The sequence below is a fragment of the Salvelinus sp. IW2-2015 genome, linkage group LG27 (genome assembly GCF_002910315.2).
Source record: "Salvelinus sp. IW2-2015 linkage group LG27, ASM291031v2, whole genome shotgun sequence".
NCBI lineage: Eukaryota > Metazoa > Chordata > Actinopteri > Salmoniformes > Salmonidae > Salvelinus > Salvelinus sp. IW2-2015.
The window spans coordinates 32,485,422-32,508,063 of record NC_036867.1 but is presented as its reverse complement, the minus strand read 5'-3'; the positions used below and the strand labels follow the sequence as shown (position 1 = coordinate 32,508,063).

The window sequence follows — 22,642 nt, the reverse complement described above, 5'->3', positions numbered from 1 at the left end:
CTCCCTTCACAGAACAGTGCAAACTGTTTCTAACCAGAATAGAAAGAGGAGTGGGAGGCCCTGGTGCACAACTGAGCAATATCAACAGTGATGAGGCGACTCTGGGATGCTGGCCTTCTAGACAGAGTTCCTCTGTCCAGTGTCWGTGTTCTTTTGCCCATCTTAATCTTTTCRTTTTATTGGCCAGTCTGAGATATGGCTTTTTCTTTGCAACTCGGCCTAGAAGGCCAGCATCCCGGAGTCGCCTCTTCACCGTTGATGTTGAGGCTGGTGTTTTGCGGGTACTATTTAATGAAGCTACCAGTTGAGGACTTGTGAGGCGTTTGTTTCTCAAACTAAACACTCTAATGTTACATAGGTATTCAGACCCTTTGTTATGAGACTTGAAATTGAGCTCAGGTGCATCCTGTTTCCACTGATCATCCTTGATATGTTTCTACAACTTGATTGGAGTCCACCTGTGATACATTCAATTGATTGGACATGATTTGTAAAGGCACACACCTGTCTATAGTTGTCTATAGACTGTCTATAGACAGTGCTTTTCAGAGCAAAAACCAAGCCATGAGGTTGAAGGAATTGTCCATAGAATTCCGAGATTGTGGATTGTGTCGTAGCACAGATCTGGGAAAGGGTACCAAAACATTTCTGCAGCATTGAAGGTCCCCAAGAACACAGTGGCCTCCATCATTCTTAAATGGAACAAGTTTGGAACCACCAAGACTCTTCCTAGAGCTAGTCGCCCGGCCAAACTGAGCACTCGGGGAGAAGGGCTTTGGTCAGGGAGGTGACCAAGAACCCGATGGTCACTCTGACAGCGCTCCATAGTTGCTCTGTGGAGATGGGAGAACCTTCCAGAAGGACAATCATCTCTGCAGCACTCCACCAATCAGGCTTTTATGATAGAGTGGCCAGACGGAAGCCCCTCCTCAGTAAAAGGCACATGACAGCTCGCTTGGAGTTTGCCCAATAAAAGCCCTTAAAGGACTCTCAGACCATGAGAAACAAGATTCTCTGGTCTGATGAAACCAAGATTGAACTCTTTGGCCTGAATACCAAGCGTCATGTCTGGAGTAAACCTGGCACCATCCCTACGATGAAGCATGATGGTGGCAGCATCATGTTGTGGGGATTTTTTTCAGTGGCAGGGTCTGGGAGACTAGTCAGGATCGTGGGAAAGTTGAACTGAGCAAAGTACAGAGAGATCATTGATGAAAACCTTTTCCAGAGCACTCAGGACCTTAGACTGGGGTGAAGGTTCACCTTCCAACAGGACAACGATCCTAAGCACACAGCCAAAACAATGCAGGAGTGGCTTTGGGACACGTCTCTGAACGTCCTTGAGTGGCCCAGCCAGAGCCCGAACTTGAACCCGAGATCTGAAAATAGCTGTGCAGCAACTCTCCCCATCCAACCTGACAGAGCTTGAGAGGATTTGTAGAGAAGAATGGGATAAACTCCCCAAATACAGGTGTGCCTAGCTTGTAGCGTCATACCCAAGAAGACTCAAGGCTGTAATCACTGCCAAAGGTGCTTCAACAAAGTACTGAGTAAAGGATCTGAATACTTATGTTAATGTGATAATTTTTATTTTATTTTTTATATACATTTGCAAAAATTGATAAATACCTGTTTTTGCTTTGTCATTATGAGATTTTGTGTAGATTGTTGAGGGAAATAAAGCTGTAGAATAAGGCTGTAATGTGGCTGAAATAGCCAATCCACTAATTTGAAGGGGTGTCCACATACTTTTGCATATACAGTATAGTGTATATACTATATGGGCAATACAAAAATAAGTGATCTAATTATTTTGTCTCTTCGTAGCAAAATCTGCAGAGCTGAGATGGTTGTAGGCCCCATATAAATGTCTTGAAATTAGATGACCGTCATAGGCATTTCCAATTCCATAGAAGATATTGGCCCTGGTTTAGAAACTGAAAAAATCCTGTTTCAAATGAAGTATTCTTCTTTCTATTCCTCCTTGTCCAAAATCTCTAGTTGAACCTGCTCGCTTTGAGAGTCACCACCACAATTGTCGGCAGAATCACCACACTCGGCCTCGTTGGTGTGGTAAGTGCCCTTACGCTTGACAATGTAGCGCAGTACCAGCAACGCCAGGAGCAGCGCCAGGAGCAGCGCAAAAATTACTCCTGGGAAGGGAGAGAGACGAGTAGAAATTAGACTGACTGAGAGAGGAGAATGGTCTCTGAAAATATAGAGTACTCTTTTAAAGTGTAATATGTTTTATCATAAGACACGTTATCATAGTAGTAATCGTGAACTAGAACGTCAAAGTAACGTTCTATTTTTATATTTTAGTTCATTGATTTTAGGTAGGTTGGGGAGGCAGGTAGCCTAGCGTTTAAGATGGTTGGGCCAGTAACCCGAAAGGTCGCTGGTTCGAATCCCTGAGCTGACCAGGTGAAAAATCTGCCGATGTGCCCTTGAGCCAGGCACTTCCTGTAAGTTTCTCTGGATAAGAGCACCTGCTAATTGACGTCAAATGTAAGTAACGTTCATGACATTTCTTTGATAGAGTAAAAATGGATGGCTGAACGTGGTTTCCTCAGCATGACAAGGGAAACTATAACAATTTAGGTAGGTGAAACCAGAAAGGACTTTCCATTTACGTAATACTCATAGCATTGGTTCCATTCTCAGACTACAGAGAGAACAATAATGCTTCCACATCTGGATAACCATCTCTCAAGCTTAGGGGTTAGGCCCGGGTTAATGTAAAGCGCATCGTGACAACTGCTCATTTTAAAAAATGGCTTTATAAATACATTGTGATTGATATATTTCTCACCTCCGAAAATGGCTTCAAAGGATCCATCATCTACGTTGGCGGCTCCCACTGCAATGACACCGGAACAGACAACACGATAATGACATTAGAGAGACAGAGCCTCGTAGTCAACACACAGACATGTACAGTACCTACTGTTTTATCATTACAGATCTCACCATACCTTCATTACACTAGCTTGTTTGATGCTTGCATGCATTGCTTATCTCTGTAGTTTGAATCTGGTTTAGACTATACCGTACTGACAGAGTTGTGTTTACAGTATATGATATAGGTTTGAGTGAAGCTATACTGTTTTTGAATTTAAAAAAAATTATAATTATTTATTACAAAAAACACAAGGAAGGGGTAACATTAAAGTATTAGAACATGAAGGACAAACAATACAGCATCAAGACACTATCAAACATGTATCAGTCTTTCCGCAACAGAGCCATCCTTGTGTGTCAGGGTGCGTGTGCATGATAGTGATATAAAATATATGTCATAGTTTCCTTTTTCATGATCACAATCTTGTGAAGCCCGAACCCTCCAAGATCCCCCCACAGTTCCTCAATAGCTGTCCCTCAACCATTCAAGACCCCTCCCAAAGTCCACCCTCACAGGAAAAAAAAWAAAAAAATACAATTAATTCCATTCCCCACCCCCAAGAACCCCCAATGCAGCTAAACTGTTAACTTTAAGTATCCTATCTGTAACGAACGTCGTCGGGAGAAGGAGAAGAGGACCAAGGTGCAGTGTGGTAAGTGTCCATATTACTTTTAATAAATATGAAACACTTGAACAAAAACAACAAAACGACAAACGAACAGTTCTGCAAGGTGCAATACACGAAACAGAAAACAACTACCCACAAACACAGGTGGGAACAGGCCCCAGACAGGAGGGTGACTCTGGCTGCTCCGGACAGGAGGGAGACTCTGGCTGCTCCGGACAGGAGGGAGACTCTGGCTGCTCCGGACAGGAGGGAGACTCTGGCTGCTCCGGACAGGAGGGCGTCGCTGAAGGCTCCGGACTAGAAGGCGACGCTGGAGGCTCCGGACTGACGGCCTTCGTTGGAGGCCTCGTGCCATCACTCCCCACTGGAGGTTTCGTGCCATGGATCCTCACTGGAGGCTTCGTGCCATGGATCCTCACTGGAGGCTTCMTGCCATGGATCATCACTGGAGGCTTCTTGCCATGGATCATCACTGGAGTGGAGAGACACACAGGAGGCCTGGCTCTGGGAGAAGGTACAGGACTCACCAGGCTGGGGAGACATGCAGGAGGGTTAGGGCTTAGCACAGGCATAGAACTCACCAGGCTGGGGAGACATGCAGGAGGCCTTTCCTTGGCCGAGGCACCGGATGCACTGGCCGTGGAGGCGCACTGGAGGTCTCGAGCAACGAGCCTGCACAACTCGTCCTGGCTGGATACCCCCTGTAGCCCGACAAGTGCGGGGAGTTGGAACAGGCCGCACGGGGCTGTGCTGGCGAACCGGGGACACCGTGCGTAGGGCTGGTGCAGTATAACCCGGGCCGAGGAGACGGACTGGAGACCAGATGCGCTGAGCCGGCATCATCCCTCCTGGCTCGATGCCCACTCTAGCCCGGCAGATGCGAGGAGCTGCGATGTAGCGCACCGGGCTATGCGTGCGCACTGGGGACACCGTGCGCTTCACCGCATAACACGGTGCCCGGTCACTCTCTCGCCACGGTAAGCACGGGGAGTTGGCTCAGGTCTCCTACCTGACTCCGCCAATCTCCCCATGTGCCCCCCCCAAAAAAACTCTGGGGCTGCCTCTCGTGCACTTTACCTCGAGCCAATTCCTCATAGTGTCGCCGCTCCGCTCTAGCTGCCTCCAGCTCCTCTTTCGGACGGCGATACTCTCCCGGCTGTGCCCAGGGTCCGTTTCCGTCCAATATTTCCTCCCATGTCCAGGAGTCCATTCCACGCTGCTTGGTCCCTTGCTGGTGGGTAGTTCTGTAACGAACGTCGTCGGGAGAAGGACAAGAGGACCTAGGTGCAGCGTGGTAAGTGTCCATATTACTTTTAATAAATACGAAACACTTGAACAAAAACAACAAAACGACAAACGAATAGTTCTGCAAGGTGCAATACACAAAACAGAAAACAACTACCCACAAACACAGGTGGGAACAGGCTACCTAAGTATGGTTCTCAATCAGAGACAACGATTGACAGCTGCCTCTGATTGGGAACCATACCAGGCCAAACACATAGAAACGGACAACATAGAACAAAACATAGAATGCCCACCCCAACTCACGCCCTGACCAATCAAAATAGAGACATAAAAAGGATCTCTAAGGTCAGGGCGTGACACTATCTCCTGATTCTCCTGTGTCTGAAGCGTGGAGGCAGCTTGACGTACAAGTACACCCCCTGGACAGGACACTAGTCGAGCGCAGGGCCTGTTGACTGAATGTTATTCTCTCACTAAAACAGTGACAGGTAGAAGGTGCCTTTCTACCTGACAAAAGAGGAAGGGAAACTAAATAAAGAGTGATGAAGGAGATGCTGAGTATAAGTTATTGCAATGGAACAGCTGTCCAATCCACCTTGACTTTAATCTAGCCGGGGGACACACACACTCCAATCAGCTCAATGTGTGTCAGCTCAACCTATCTTACAGTTGTAACGGCTTTCGTTGYTGGAAGGAGAGGAGGACCAAAATGCAGCGTGGTACGTATCCATAATATCATTTAAATTGAGAATGAATACAAAATACAAAAGAACAAGAGAATAAATGAAAACCGAAACAGTACCGTATGGTGCAAACACTAACACAGGCAACAATCATAGAAAAACAACATAGAATGCCCACCCCAACTCACGCCCTGACCAAACTAAAATAAAGACATAAAAAAGGAACTAAGGTCAGAACGTGACAACAGTTGCAACGCACAAACACACACACTTCCAGAACAACTTGCAGGTGTGTAGGGAAAATGGCACACATTTCAAAAGTGCCAAGTAGTAAAAAAAAGAAGTGTGCTGGACGCTTCAGTGTGTGGTTCTTCAGTACTTCATTAACGCTTAATTACCTGCTTCATCAGAGGAGTAAATCTATCATTAATGATTCATTAATCAATTTTGTAAAATGTGCAACCCCTTCCAAGGCTGCGTTCCAAATGGCACCCGTGTCCCTTCATAGTGTACTACTTTTGACCATGGCCCCTGTGCTCTGGTCAAAAAGTAGCACACTATATAGTGAATGTTGCAACACACCAAGTCATTATCAAGATACATGCGCCGATAACCACCCTCCCTGTACAGGGGCACAAATGTAGTGGATGACATGACGGAGGTTGAGCTGAGAGTGGGAGGTTGCTGCATTCAGAAGACTAGCTACCCGGGTGTAAGAGGTAAGAGGTGTTAGTAGTGTGTGTGTCAGTACTGAGAGAATACATGTTTGAGTATGGAGAGGAGAGTTCACAGGCCTTATTAACTCTCACTGTTTGAGGTCAGAGACATGATGGTAAGGCATGTAGGCTTCAGGGAAAGGCTGCTCTCTCTGTCTGAACACACACCACACACACACACACACACACACACACACACACACACACACACACACACACACACAGGGAGAGACTGCTCGTGCTCGCTCTCTGTCTGTTCACACCTAGCCTTGTCATGTCCATACCCCCTGCGTGTTCTTACAACATCTGTAGCCTAATTTGCATACCTCTCCCTTTTTATATTTATACATACACTACATGACCAAAAGTATGTGGTCACCTGCTTGTCGAACATCTCATTCCAAAATCATGGGCATTAATATGGAGTTGGTCCATATGAGTGAAAAGATCTTAGCCTTTTTTATTGGTAAATATTACTGTTGGGAGAGAGAAATGCCAACATGTTGTCTACTTCAAAGTGTACAGTACAAATACACTAAATATACAAAAAGGTATGTGGACACCCTTCAAATTAGTGGATTTGGCTGTTTCAGCCACATCTGTTGCTGACAGGTGTATAAAAGAGAGCACACAGCCATGCAACCTCCATTGACAAACATTGGCAGTAGAATGGCCTTACTGAAGAGCTCAGAGACTTGTGGCACCGTCATAGGATGCCACCTTTCCAACAAGTGAGTTCGTCAAATTTCTGCCCTGCTTGAGCTGCCCCGGTCAACTGTCAGTGCTCTTATTGTGAAGTGGAAACGTCTTGGAGCAACAACGGCTCAGCTGCGAAGTGGTAGGCCACACAAGCTCACAGAACGGGACCGCCGAGTCTGTCCTCGGTTGCAACACTCACTACTGAGTTTCAAACTACCTCTGGAAGCAACATAAGTACAAGAACTGTTCGTCTGGAGCTTAATGAAATGGGTTTCCATGGCCAAGCAGCCACACCGAAACCTAAGATCACCATGCGCTTTGCCAAGCGTTGGCTGTGGGGGTGTAAATCTCGCCGCCATTGAACACTGGAGCAGTGGAAACGTGTTCTCTGGAGTTATGAATCACGCATCACCATCTGGCATTCCGACGGACGAATCTGGGTTTGGCAGATGCCAGGAGAACGCTACCTGCCCCAATTTCCTAGTACCAACTGTAAAGTTTGGTGGGGGAGGAATAATTGTTTTTCATGGTTCGGGGCCAGGTTCCTTTGTTCCAGTGAAGGGAAATCTTAACGCTACAGCATACAATGACATTCTAGAGACGATTTTGTGCTTCCAACTTTGTGGCAATAGTTTGGGGAAGGCCCTTTCCTGTTTCAGCATGACAATGCTCCAGTGCAAAAGCGAGGTCCAGAAAGAAATGGTTTGTCGAGCTCAGTGTGGAAGAACTTGACTGGCCTGCACAGAACCCTGACCTCATCTCCATCGAACATCTTTGGGATGAATTGGACGCCGACTGCAAGCCAGGCCTAATCACCCCATATCAGTGCCCGACCTCACTAATGCTCTTGTAGCTGAATGGAAGCAAGTCCCTACAGCAATGTTCCAACATCTCGTGGAAAGCCTTCCCAGAAGAGTGGAGGCTGTTATGGCAGCAAAGGGGGGACCAACTCCATATTAATGCCCATGATTTTGGAATGAGATGTTCGACGAGCAGGTGTCCACATACTTTTGGTCAGGTAGTGTGTCTTTGCCAAAGGCTGTATTACCGAAGTATTAGCTCCTGGGGGCCAATATTTCTGTTCATACCATTTGTTTTAATTTCCTTTCTTTCTTTTTTTTGGTGGGTGTTAAAATGAGAATTAGGATGATGCCACCCAATCCCTTTAACAATGCCGCTTCCTGAATCCAAGTGTTTGACATGGGGAGGGGACCAGTAACTTTATGATCCAACTTTATCAATGTCTCGTCCAAATATCATAACATTTCATGCAAAACATGATTTTGACCATTCATGACCTTTTAAAACACAAGCAGAAGTGACAATTTCATTCAGCGCTAATGGGAAGTTTTAAGACAATCTTAATGGTAATGCAGCCGATAATGGAATGGGTTTGAGAGCCGGAAGTGCAGTCAGTCTAGCCATGACACACAGTGCTCATGGAAGAGAGATGTGCATTTTGTGCCGGTTAATCTCATATCTAGAAACATAATTTGATTAATCGTTCCATTTGATTAAAACCAAACATAGCCTACCCTCCCCTTAATCAAGACTGGTTTAGCAACATCGCATAGGTGCCTATTTTTTTAAACACTTTCTTAGAAATGATATGTGATCCACCGAAATAGTGTTCACAAACTAACACCCATAGAGTGTTGGTCCCTGGTAGGAGGTGCCATTTTGATGTTGTCTGGGTCACTTTTTTGGGCGATTGTTAATGAAATCAATAGGAAGTGTTGTTTGTCCTTGGATATAGAGGAAACACAGGGGACGTCATCATCAAAGTAATTTAGTATGCAGAGTGATGGGGATTCAGGAATGGTAATATGGAGGACGACTGAGGGAATGCTCAGAACTTTTGTCCCCCCAGTAATTCTGAATGATGGGACAAAACCAGAATGCGTGGAGGTGAGTGTCAGGAAAGTATTTTTTGGCAGACTGGACACAGAGGTGAATCGACAAGCCCCATCAGGGACAGAGTTCTAAAGAAATAGGGAAATATGAATGAAAAGTGCAATGTTGGCAATATATTTGTCCGCCGCTGTAGGTATCTTCACACTTTGGTGTAGACAACGTGTTGGCATTTCTCTCTCTCCCCCTTCTGTCTGTATCAATGTGTGATTTCTGAAGACATTAATATACTTACCTAAAAAAGCAGCTGAGGTTGTTTCAGTCATATCTGCAGATGTTGTTGTCAGAACTCCTGCGAAAGCAAGCACATAGTAAAAAGGTACATTAGCTACAAACACAAAATACTGTACTGTTGAAGAGACGAAAGAAAGCCCCATTGCACTTTGCATAACCCCACCTGAACAACCCCAAATCCGGTGAATATGTTCTGTGGACCAATGAAAAATGTTCTGCGGACCAATGGGGTTGCTTTGGTACTGGGGGCCTTGAATATGTGCAAGACAAGTCGTTGGCAGTAGTAGCCTAAAATCAGTTGGAATACCAGGTTTACATCATGCTTTCCTTTTTTGCCTTCAAGTTGACTTTTTTTGAAAAACTGAATGGCATTATTTAGGATGCTTAATCTTTGGGAAAGGTGTGCCGCTAGCGGGACACCTCGACAACATCCGGTGAAATTGCAGAGTGCGAAATTCAAACTACAGTATTATAAATATTTAACTTTCATCAAATCACAAATGTAATACAAGCTTAACTTCTTGTTAATCCAGCCGCTGTGTCAGATTTCAAAAAGGCTTTACGGCAAAAGCATACCATGCGATTATCTGAGGACAGCGCCCCGCATACAAACACATGAAAAACATATTTCAACCAGGCAGGTGCGACACGAAAGTCAGAAGTAGCGATATATAAAATGCCTTACCTTTGATGATCTTCAACTGTTGGCACTCTAAAAGGTCCCAGTTACATCACAAATGGTCCTTTGTTCGATAATGTCGTTCTTTATATCCATATAAACTCAGTTTAGCTGGCGCGCTTCAGTCAATAATCCATCCAGTTTCCCTCCATCAAAATGCATAAAAAATGAATCCCAAACGTTACTAATAAACTTTTCCAAACAAGTCAAACAACGTTTATAATCAAACCTTAGGTACCCTAATACGTAAATAAACGTAAAAATTTAAGACGGAGAATCATTATTGTCTTTACCGGAGAAAAATACCAAAGAATGCCCTCTCTTCCACGCGTTTGGAAACACTACAGCCAAAATGGGAGCCACCTACGAAAACTACAATTTCTGGCTCATTTTTCCAAAAACCAGCATGAAACTCTTTCTAAAGACTGTTGACATCTAGTGGAAGCCCTAGGAACTGCAATCTGGGAGGACTTGGCCTTAAAATAAAAGTGATAGCCATTGAAAACAGTGGTAGGCTAAAAACATTTTGGGGGATGGATGGTTTGTCCTCGGGGTTTCGCCTGCCATATCAGTTCTGTTATACTAACAGACATAATTTTAACAATTTTAGAAACTTTTGCGTGTTTTCTATCCAAATCTATTTATATGCATATCCTAGCTTCTGGGCCTGAGTAACAGGCAGTTTACTTTGGGCACGCTTTTCATCCGGACGTGAAAATACTGCCCCCTATCCCAAACAAGTTGAGACAGAAGCTTATATTATACTAAATGAAATTAATTAATTGAACAACTGTACAGAAAGTCTGGTTTCACCTAAACCTATTTTCTTAATAGTGTGCCTTCAACAGGATTTGACCCTATACCCTCAAGTTCCTGAACATCCCATAGTTCCCTAATCTACCTGCTGAGCTACCAGTCAAGTGAAACTACATGTACAAAATCCTAACTATATTTGTAAGTACGGTGTACAGTAGAGGCCTATGTTTAACCATGCATTTCCATACTGAAGCAATGCAACTGTTTGAAAGCAGCTTGGAATCGAATAAAGCACCGAAACCACAACGAAATAAGTGGGATCTCGCATTTTGCAACACACGGTTTGAAAAAGCACGCGATGAAACGAAGCTTCGGACGTAATTGATGACGTACTTCTGATAAAGTGCTACACGTGTGAGACTCTGCTGGTTCCCCTTGCTGCTGAGTTTCAGCATCCCAAATGGCTCGCTATTCCCTATATAGTGCCCTACTTTTGACCAGGGCCCATAGAGCTCTGGTCTCAAGTAGTGCACTAAATAGGTAATAGGGGGCCATTTGAGACACAGTATGCTGTATGCATGCCTCTTCTACTGTTTCTGTATCCAAAACAGCTGTTTCCCCAAGACAGAGCAGAACTCCGTCCACAGGATGGTCCCCTGGGAGGGAACAAGTGGCACTGGAGCCCAACCACGGGGACTGAGCCGGTAGTTGGTGGCATGGCACAAAATAGACTCCACAGCCCCACTGACTGACTGATACAAATATTTGTATGCGGACTAAATGTGCCTGAGAACAGAATCATTTCCCAAAAGGAGAGCTTACCTGAATGCTGCCTGCACAGCTTTGAACTCTGCTGGTATATCCACGAGGCCAGGGCAAGGGCATCATATCTCCTATCTCCTCTGCCCCACAGCTTAATGTCAGGCTACATGATGATAGTGCTTTAGAAACAAGCATTGTTGCTGCTCTGAGATTATTTAGAATTAACGTACAACCTGGAACCGAACACAATATTTTGGTTTCAGCCCTCATGTTGCGTTATTTATGTTTGGGGTAATAGTTTCCTGTTCATCGATAGTAACAAGATTGTCTCCTACTTCACTTTCCATGACCTTATTCAGAGTAAGATCAAAACAGGGGGGAGACTGAATACAGTGGGGAGACTAAATACAGTGGGGAGACTAAATACAGTGGGGAGACTAAATACAGTGGGGAGTTGTACGTGGCAATTCTAGTTCAATTCTAGTACAGTACAAACTGTTGTTGTTCTCGATTCAGAACCTTGACCCAGTCCGCATCAGATTGTTATATTGAATATTTTCAAGACAATGCTGATGCAAATATGACATATAGGGGAGTATATTCTCTAGTATCACTACAATGGAAAGGTAGAGTACGAGCTTTGCTTTGATATTAGCTGGGTTCTTTTCACGAGGGCGTCCCAGATTCCCAAGTTAACTCCAGGCAGTCGGTTGGTCTTTTGATAAAGGAATGATGGCTGACTGTAACATTCCCCCATATATCCCTCTGATGTTTCCCCTCTCTCTGACCTCCCCTCAGCTGCCCAGGGGTATAGAGTGGTTGATAGGCCAGGCAGGGGCCAAAATGACGGTAATTTACATTTATTTTGTTTTGAAGCAGCAGTCCTTGGAGAGGAGGGTGAGATGAGATGGCTTTGTAGTGAGATCATTTGGGGCTCTGGCCCAGCGCTCTGTAGTTAATGAGGTACAGACAGAGAGCCTCATATGAAGGAGAGCGGTGTAATGTACTGTAAGTATGGGCTTCCTGGTGCTGCAGGGGCCATTCACTTATTGTTATGGCTTTAAGAGGTTGGAGAAGTATATTATTGCTTGGGGGGATATGGGCTAGAGGGCATCTGAGGGGGTTGTTCAGCTAAGAAAATGTTCAGCTGATTAAAATAAGGACGTCTATGCATTCATGTGGGTGTCAGAGAAATGGAAAGAGCGAGAGAGATTTGCTGAAACAATAATGGTTGCCATTTGGGAGTACTTCTCTATAAAAGTCAACGACACTATCTTAGACCCTTTCCCTAAACAATTTCCTACAGCATATTTAACCATTCTAAAGCAAATGTTCTCCCCACACCCAGTCCCGTACATGACGGCCACTTGGGCTTCGTCCGCACGCCAGGTGTTCTAGAGGAGGATTAGTGTAGAACTGGTCTCAACACACAGTCCCATCCTTTCCCCCTCAATGACATCATCCATGATGCAATAGTACAGTCAGAGCCCAGCTCAGTAAGTGGGCTAGGCTGTAGTATACTGTATGGCCTATGTATTTGTACTATATATGTATCACTTATGCTATAGTTACTCAATACTATCTGCCCTTCTGCTATGGTGACTGTCCCTATAATGACTGCCCCAAGGGCAGCAACATCAGTAGTGTCTGCCCTTCTGCCATGATGACTGTTCCTATAGTGACTGCCCCAAGGGTGACTGTCCCTATAGTGACTGCCCCAAGGGCAGCAACATCAATAGTATCTGCCCTTCTGCTACGGTGACTCTCCCTATAGTGACTGCCCCAAGGCCAGCAACATCAATAGTATCTGCCCTTCTCATGAGAGAAGGTCGTTCAAACGTTAAAGCATTTAAAAGCATCACAATGGTCTGGCTATTGAATTTGGATCAACATAACGCCTATAACTTTTGTGAAGGCGCTACCTATAGGTGTGTGGCTGTTCCTTTATCAAGGCTACGACACTTACAGCAATCCATGTTCTGATAAAGATGGCAGCAGGTCGTTCTATCTCCTCCTGCTCCCCTAGCTTTATACATGTATTTCTACTCTGATTTCCCAGCTGTCAAAGCAGCAGTTTGAGGCGAAGGCCGTGTCACAGGCACTCTTCCAAGACCTGACTACGGTGCTGCTCTGAGCCAATGAGGTGACCTTGAGTTCCCTGCCTGGTCTACTGGGTCCAGGCCGTTTGACATGCCTGACAGATGCTTTATTTCCTCTCATTAACTTGTGAGAGGTGTGAAGAGAGAAAGAGAAGTGGGGAGAGAGAGAAACCCCGTTTATACCTGGTTCCAACTTGCGTCTCGTTGTCCTGATTCTGATTCTGCCCACATTTTTAGACAGGTGTAGATGATTAAACGATGCATTGGGATCTGATGGCGATCAGATCTTCCTGACCACCTCCGGAGGTAGTCAGACACGCATTATGTCTGAATTTCTTACCAGTGTAGACCGATCTCGATAGTGAAACCATTTCATGCATCACCGTCCCGTCCTCTAGAATCATTGACAGGTGACATCATTGACTTATTGCATCAATATGTGTCTTAAAATGAATAAATATTGAAAGAATAACTGTCAAATAATTTGCATACAGGGAGGGGCCAGGATGGTCACAATGCATTCACAGTGTACATGGATGAGAGACACATCTTACTACCATCTGTAGACGCAACGGCTACAATGTGGGCATAGTCAGAATGTGGATCAAATCAGGACAAAGGATGCATGTTAGAACCAGGTATAAACAAGGCTAGAGAGAGAGTGGAGGGGGGGGGGGGGGGATAGGGCGAGAAAGGAAACAGGTCTAATTTGAGGCAGTGGACCCAGACTTGACTCCTCAGGTTTAAACCTCAGTGAGTCATTGAGCTGGAGCAAGATTACAGGCAGGAAGGACTAATGAGACTGAATGATCATACTGAGATGTTTGAGTAGCCCTTTACATTTGTACATGTACACGATTGAAAATAGCAGATTTGGGCACTGATAAGCGCCTAAATTGGAACACAGTGTCTGTACAATAACATTCTATACATGATGTCGGAGCTCAGAGCTTCACAGCGCTGTATGGGTTTTGACTGATGAGCCTATGTTTTCCTATTGTGACGAAAATGTGCAGTGGAACACGCACCTGAATGCACTCATGATTCCTATCTATGCTCACCAAAATGACGATTTCTCTGACTTGCCCTGTGTAAAGCGTAACACTGTGTGATCGTGTTTTATAACTTGGCAATAGAACAAGCTTTCAAATGATTCCCACCTGACCCAGATTGCGATTTATAATGGGCCTTTCTTGGATTGCGTAAACAACAAAAGTAATTGTGTGATGGTGGGGGATGCAGGGCTGAGTTCCAAACAAAACAAACGTGTGCTTGCTCTAGGCCGCTTGGAGACACCATTTAGTCCTCTCACTCAAACCCGTGTCATTTTTTATTGTTGTCTTATGTTGCACCTACTCCGCATTTTCCAGGAATATTCTTATCATGTTACTGAATGTATCCGGAGTATTTTCAGATTTTGTTATCGACAAATGCAATGAAAAGTACAGTAAATGTAAAATGCACATAAAATCAACAGTGTAATGTTTGGATTCACTCTTGTCAGGTGAACTGTTGTGTCCTCATTTTTGGTCTAATAATTTCAAATAACGGCCTAGTGCATCACCAGGGCCAGGCTTCCTGCCATCCAGGACCTATATACCAGGCGGTGTCAGAGGAAGGCCCTAAAAATTGTCATAGACTCCAGCCACCCTAGTCATAGATTTCTCTCCCTGCTACCGCACGGCTAGCGGTACCGGAGCACCAAGTCTAGGTCCAAGAGGCTCATAAATAGCTTCTACCCCCAAGCCATAAGACTCCTGAACAGCTAATCAAATGACTACCCAGACTATTTGCATTGCACCCCCCCTGCTACACTCTGTTATTATCTATGCATAGCCACTTTTAATAACTCTATCTACATGTACATATTGCCTCAATTACCTCGACACCGGTGCCCCGCACATTGACATTGACTCTGTACCGGTACCCCCTGTTATTTACTGCTGCTCTTTAATTATTTGTTATTCTTATCTCTTACTTTTTTGGGGGGTATTTTCTTAAAACTGCATTGTTGGTTAAGGGCTTGTAAGTAAGCATTTCACTGTAAGGTCTATTGTACCTGTTGTATTCGGCACATGTGACAAATACAATTTGATTTGAAAATCTCCAAGCTGTTCGCTTTAAATTGCTACCATGCTTATGCAGATGCTTTCTTCTGTAAGACCTATCCATATAGGCCAAGTCCCACGAGTGTAAAGGGTTAATTAACACAGAATGGTAACATAAAATAGTGAGATTTTTTGACAGGAAGGCAAGTTAGGATCCACATACCACAGTGGTAGCGGATGTGGAATTTATCATGTATTTTATATATTATTTTAAACCTGTTGTCCTTTTTTCTTTTTACTTCAGTTAGTTAGAACACAATTGGTTGCAAAAAAGTTATACTTGTCTTCAGTCCATTAGCTTGATGAATGTAAACTATGTTTTAATAGCTGATGTTCAGTACTGCTCTCTTGGGAACAACATAACTTAGTTTTAGACACATTTGTAGCATCTCAAGTCAACAGGAAACAGATGCATAAAGGATATAGCGGATAGTCACACACCTGCTAATCAACATCTGATTGTCTCACCTCAATGAACTCTCCCTCACAAAAAATTCAAAATTACTGCATTACAATTCTACTCTAACCAGTGAGTGCATTCTAGAATGATCTCTTTGCTTCTTCACTGTCTCCCAAGGCTGTTATGACAGTCCAAAGCATGCTGCGTCCCTTTGGTATTCAGGTAGTATTGCCTTCCTCTCAGACAGCATCACGTTGAGCCTGTCATAGTGGCTCGTCAACAACAACGACAGTACAGAGTCACTTCGATGCAGACATACACGGATCCCGTCACTGAAGAGGGGAGAGAGCTAAGGGTTTCACTCGGTCACTTTGGCTGGTGTGACATGCTGTGTTGGATGGCACTGTGATAGCTGTTCTTTATCAAACAAACCGAGGGGAATATGAGGGGAGAAGATTCTCAGAGGAATGTTTTCATGTACGTGATGTACGTCAGTGAGAGAAAGTGACTCTCTCCTTGTTGTAAGATAATCTCTTCATAACACTGTGTTTAAAATGACAAAGCTTCGTCAGTTGCTTGTTCACAATTCAGTTCAAATGTGGTCTAAAATTGTTCCAAAGATTTCACGAGAGAAACAGAAAGACACATTTGTTTATTTTTTTAAACTGTCTCGCAATATTTTTCCTACCCTTTATAAAACAAGGAGAGCACAATTACCTCTGGTCCTTCAGTACCCTCACCAGTACATATTTTTGTTATGGCCCCTGGACAAGCACACCTGATTCTACTTGTCAACTAATCATCAAGCCCTTGACAAGTTGAATCAGGGGCTACACCAAAAATCTGTGCTGTTGGGGGGACTCAAGGACCGGAGTTGGGGAACACTGGTTTAATTGAGAGACTGTTACTTTCTTGGGAAATCTTTGGAACAATTTTAGACCACATTTGAATTGGTAGGGCGGAAGATAGCCTAGCGGTTAAGAGCAGCGGTTAAGCCTAGCGGTTAAGAGCCAGTAACTTGAATAGATTAACAAATATATTTATCATATACAGTGGCAATAAAAAAAGTATGTGAACCCTTTGGAACTACCTGGATTTCTGCATAAATTGGTTATAAATTTGATCAGATCTTCATCTAGGCCACAATAATAGACAGACACAGTCTGCTTAAACTAATAACACACAAACAATTATACGTGTTTATGTCTTTATTGAACACACCGTTTAAACATTCACAGTGCAGGGTGGAAAAAGTATGTGAACCCTTGGATTTAATAACTGGCTGACCCTCCTTTGGCAGCAATAAGTATCAACCAAACGTTTTCTGTAGTTGCGGATCAGACTTGCATAACGGTCTGGAGGAATTTTGGACCATTCCTCTTTATAAAACTCTTTCAGTTCAGCAATATTCTTGGGATGTCTGGTGTGAACCGCTCTCTTGAGGTAATGCCATAGCATCTCAATCAGGTTGAGGTCAGGATTCTGACTGGGCCACTCCAGAAGGCGTATTTTCTTCTTCTGAAGCCATTCTATTGTTGATTTACTTCTGTGTTTTGGGTCGTTGTCCTGTTGCATCACCCAACTTCTGTTGAGCTTCAATTGGCAGACATTCTCCTGCAAAATGTCTTGATAAACTTGGGAATTCATTTTTCCCTCGATGATAGCAAGCTGTCCAGGCCCTGAGGCAGCAAAGCAGTCCCAAACGATGATGCTCCCTCCACCATACTTTACAGTCGGGATGAGGTTTTGATGTTGGTGTGCTGTGCCTTTTTTCTCCACACATGGTGTTGTGTGTTCCTTCCAAACAACTCAATTTAATCTGTCCACAGAATATTTGCCAGTAGCTCAGTGGAATATCAAAGTGCACTTTTGCAAACTTCAGACAAGCAGCAATGTTTTTTTTGGACAGCAGTGTCTTCTTCTGTGGTGTCCTCCCATGAACACCATTCTTGTTTAGTGTTTTACGTATTGTAGACTCGTCAGAGATGTTTGCATGTCCCAGAGATTTCTGTAAGTCTTTAGCTGACACTCTAGGATTCTTCTTGACCTCATTGAGAATTGTGTGTTCTCTTGCAGTCATCTTTGCAGGACGGCCACTCCTAGGGAGAGTAGCAACAGTGCTGAACTTTCTTCATTTATAGACAGTTTGTCTTACCGTGGACTGAAGAACATCAAAGCTTTTAGGGATACTTTTGTAACCCTTTCCGGCTTTATGCAAGTCAACAATTCTTAATCTTAGATCTTCTGAGATCTCTTTTGTTCGAGGCATGGTTCACATCAGGCAATGCTTCTTGTGAATAGGAAACTCAAATTTTGTGAGTGTTTTTTATAGGGCAAGGCAGCTCTAACCAACATCTCCAATCTTGTCTCATTGATTGGACTCCAGGTTAGCTGACTCCTGACTCCAATTAGCTTTTGGAGAAGTCATTAGCCTAGGGGTTCACATACTTTTCAACCTACACTGGTGAATGCTTAAATTGTGTATTCAATATAGACAAGAAAAATACATTAATTTGTGTGTTATTATTTTAAGCACACTATGTTTGCTATTGTTGTGACTTAGATTAAGATCAGATCAAATTGATGACTAATTTATGCAGAAATCCAGGTAATTCCAAAGGGTTCACATACTTTTTCTGCCACTGTAATATATATATATATATATATATATATATATATATATATATATATATAATATATATATATTATTAGCTATAGATATAATATCAATGCAAGTTCTGCGCCAATACACATTTGAGTCAGTTTGCTACAGCAGGAAAAGGATCCTGCATGAAATTATAATTAATGGAGGAGATGGAGACCCGCACACTGTCTGAAAAAAGGAATACATCCAATACTGAGGCTTTAATGCAAAATAAAGATTTCATGTAATTTAGTGGACACTCTTATCCAGAGCGACAATTATTGCTAAGTGCTTTGCTCAAGGGCACATTGTAAGATTGTTCACCTAGTCGGCTTTGGGATTCAGACCAGAAACCTTTCAATGAGTGGCCCAACCCTCTTAATCGCTAGTCTACATGCCACACAGAAAGCTGTTCATTTGAACATCATGGTTTCTTTAAAAAAATCATAGTAGCAATAATTTATGATATTTCTCTGTTCGCTTTTGTATAGAATGTAGATCATGCATTCTATTGTACTAGGTACTGACTACAGATTTTCTGATGTATTTTCTTGCTTGATCATGAGACATGTAATTATCCTTGAAATAAAACAGGTGTGTGTGCCGACCATTTATACTGAGGTTGGCCTGAGGCCGAAACTTCTGTTTAGATATTTTGGGAACAATGATGTTCAAATTAGCATCTTTATTTTGCGTTCAAGCCTCAGTTGTGGATCTCCATCTCCTCCAGTATTCTTATTTGAACGCCTACGCACCTGGAACCAACAAGATTTAGTAGTAACCTTTAAAGAGCGCAGACGGCCTCCTATCATTTAAATATCATAATTAATGAACATCTTTTGTAGGGGTTGATCCATTTTTCGTAATGGAAAATCACGTATGAAATTTCAGTGGAAATTACAAGCTTCAGAAGCCTTTTGAACCTTCTGTAAAAAACATAAAATGTTTGCCCTATCCATATAGGCCAATTCCCAAAATAATTGGCCTATATACTTAATACTACTATTTAAGTATAATAAACACTAAACGTTTTACATTTCCTGCATTTCCTGCATTGCAAGGAAGTTGCAAGGAACCCTGCAAAAGGGTGGTCAAATCAAGATCCAACATCTGTATTTATCCACACGGTTGTCAGATGCTCATTTTATTTTCAGAGTATGTGAGGGTGCTCTTTTGTGTGTGTGTGTGTGTGTGTGTGTGTGTGTGTGTGTGTGTGTGTGTGTTGTGTGTGTGGGTGTGTGTGTGTGTGTGTGTGTGTGTGTGTGTGTGTGTGTGTGTGTGTGTGTTGTTGTGTGTGTGTGTGTGTGTGTGTGTGTGTGTTTGCGCTGTGAGAGAGAGAGAGAGAGAGAGAGAGTGTGAAATTGAGCTGCTACCAGTCAGCCTGTCCTTATCACTAGAGCAGGACCTGTGGTGCTAGAGGTGTTCTTACCCAGACTCCTCTCTGGGTTTGCAGCTGGCTGATAAACAGACACTCCCTATAATCTGCAGGTCCATAGGGTGATACTCCCTTTTAACACTCTCTGGAGACTCTCTCTCTCTCGTACCATCTTCACTGTTTCAAAGCGATATTGTCTTCCTGAGGAAGACATTTCCTGTTGTCTAGAGCTCTCTTCTCCTTTTCCTGTTTCCATTATCTTACTCATCTACTTCTCATACACTCAAACTGTCACGACTTCCCCCGAAGTCGGTCGCTCTCCTTGTTCGGGCGGCGTTCGGCGGTCGATGTCACCGGTCTTCTAGCCATCGCCGATCCACCTTTCATTTTCCATTTGTTTTGTCTTGTCTTCCCACACACCTGGTTTCAATACCATCATTACATGTTGTGTATTTAACCCTCTGTTCCCCCCATGTCCTTGTCCGGAATTGTTTATTGTAGTGCTTGTGCACGTTATGCTGGTGTGTACGGGTTTGTTTACCCATTGATTTATTGTTCTGTTTACGGTGGTTTTGTTTATTAAACTGCGCCGTTGTAAATCAGTTTTTTCTCTCCTGCGCCTGACTTCTCTGCCGCCAGTACGCACCCCCTACACAAACTATAATTCAATAACCTGTACGCAGTTGATTAATACAAAAGACTTCCACGGGGTATTTGGTAGCATTCTTTATCATGTGATGAAATATTCCCAGTGAGATTGATCACAGTAGCCATATCTGTCACAACTTCCGCCGAAGTCGGCTCCTCTCCTTGTTCGGGCGGTGTTCGGCGGTCGACGTCACCGACCTTCTAGCCATCACTGATCCATTTTTCATTTTCCATTGGTTTTGTCTTGTCTTCCTTCACACCTGGTTCCAATCCCATCAATTACATGTTGTGTATTTAACCCTCTGTTTCCCCTCATGTCCTTGTCGGAGATTGTTTGATTGTATGTGATTGTGCTAGTATATGTTGGTGTGCGACGGGTTTTGTACCCACTTTTGTTATTTTATATATATTGGTTTTTGGAGTTTGGTCAGCACTTATTAAACGACTCCGTTTATACCAAGTTCGTTCTCCTGCGCCTGACTTCCCTGCCACCAACACGCACCCATTACAATATCATTCATATGCATGGTCTGTCTTCTCATTTGGGGGTGTTCCTCTCCCCATATAGAGGACCATCTCTAGGGCAACCTCCAACCTCCTCAGTCACCTGCTCTGGGCTCTGAACCTCTAACAATATTGGCGTAGATTCTGTGTGCATCCCAAATGGTACCTGATTCCCTTTGCAGTGCACTACTTTTGACCAAGGCCCATAGGGCTCTGGTCAACAGTAGTGCACTATATAGGGAATAGGGTGCCATTTGGGATGCACACAGAACAATGTGGCATTTAATTAATATACCTGTATTTCCTAATGGGTTTGCATAGAATGTGCATAAAACATTACTTAGGAGGATAGTAGTAGGATTGCGCGGGATCCTTTTTATCTACATAAAGATTTGTTTTAGGTTTTGTCCAAGAGGATACAAGCCTTTGGATTAGCTTCGTCTTCACAGCTGGTCCAAGCCAAGTTTGTCCTCTCTTGTCTAGTCCAGCACTTCCCTAAATACCACTGGAGAGTACTACCTAGTAGGTCTATGGTTGTATCACGTGTAGAAGAATATGGTACACTTACCAGCTCTGAAGGGTTGTGTGAAGTATTCTGGGACATTCTGTGTGACCAGACGGGTGACGACCTCAATGACTCCTTGTTCGAATGTTTCTGCCGATGTCATGGGTATTGCCGGACCTGCTGTGGTTGATGCTTTCATGATGATGTCAGTCAATACTGGATTTACAGAATGCAGAGAAATAGTGAATGTGTTATTTCTGAAATTAAACATAGCCGTCTCCCCTTTTACATGTACAATATTTCAGGTGGTTAAGTATTTTATAGCAGTTAACAGAGTGGAGATTTTCTCATACAGTCAAAGTGGGCATTTCACTATTCAAAACCACACAAATGACACCAATGACTACATGCATCATCAGGATTATTCCTCAATCTGAAAATCACTGATATGACAGAATTGATCCAGATGTTAAGGACGTCGGCTTGAAGCTCTCGTCACTTTTTCCTCTCTGTCCTTCTCACAGTGCAACTTGTCTACAAAGTCTATCATAGGACGACAATACAAACTCCTTAATAGAAACAATAACAGGCAAGAAATGCAGAACTCACCAATTCCCAGTCAAGCAATACGTTTTCCTTTAACTCCCTTTCCTTGATGAATTTGTGCAACTGTTTTGCTGTTAAGTTGACAGTATTGTTAAGTTGGAGACCCATGCGCAATGTGTTTTTTTCTCTCTCCCTTGAATGGGTGTGGGCCACATCTGTTGCTCTGTGAGCTGATCTGCTAATTCCCCTGGTAGACATGGTCTCTTACGTAGCTACGAGTTAAGCATGCAGGCCCCTCCCTTTTACAAATGGGCCACAGCTGCTGAGTGATTGTCTCACACAATAGAACTGGCTGGGATAGGGTTATGGATAGGGCTAGGGGATAGGGGATAGGGAGGAGTGGAGGCACACACAGGAAGCCTGGGACCTACTATAGTGTAGAGTGATAGTGTCACACGGATAGAGTTCTGGGATAGAGTGAGGGCTAGGGTTATGGAGGGGAGGGAGGGAGAAAGAGAGACACACACAGGAAGACTGAGACCTATTGGGTGGACTGGCTGCAGGTAGCCTAGCAGTTAATAGAGTTGGGGCAGTA

General features: G+C 43.6%; 1 protein-coding gene across 1 annotated transcript; it reads right to left on the bottom strand.

The window, feature by feature from the left end:
- Positions 1-1,771: 1,771 nt before the first annotated feature.
- LOC111953975 (cell adhesion molecule 1-like) lies at positions 1,772-22,274 on the bottom strand. Its single transcript, XM_023973461.3, has 5 exons — positions 22,111-22,274; positions 21,565-21,717; positions 9,023-9,079; positions 2,813-2,860; positions 1,772-2,153 (listed from the first exon to the last, which is right to left on the bottom strand). The coding sequence occupies exons 2-5, from the start codon at positions 21,698-21,700 to the stop codon at positions 1,975-1,977; spliced, it is 420 nt and encodes a 139-aa protein (XP_023829229.1). The 5' UTR covers positions 21,701-21,717; positions 22,111-22,274; the 3' UTR covers positions 1,772-1,974.
- Positions 22,275-22,642: the final 368 nt, after the last annotated feature.

Excerpts from the sequence above, each read along its gene's own strand:
- LOC111953975 (XM_023973461.3), bottom strand. The coding sequence starts at position 21,700 with ATGAAAGCATCAACCACAGCAGGTCCGGCAATACCCATGACATCGGCA. Across the intron at positions 9,080-21,564 it reads CACACAACCCTTCAGAGCTG|GAGTTCTGACAACAACATCT; the intron begins GTAAGTGTACCA and ends TTGCTTTCGCAG. Across the intron at positions 2,154-2,812 it reads CTTTGAAGCCATTTTCGGAG|GAGTAATTTTTGCGCTGCTC; the intron begins GTGAGAAATATA and ends CTCCCTTCCCAG.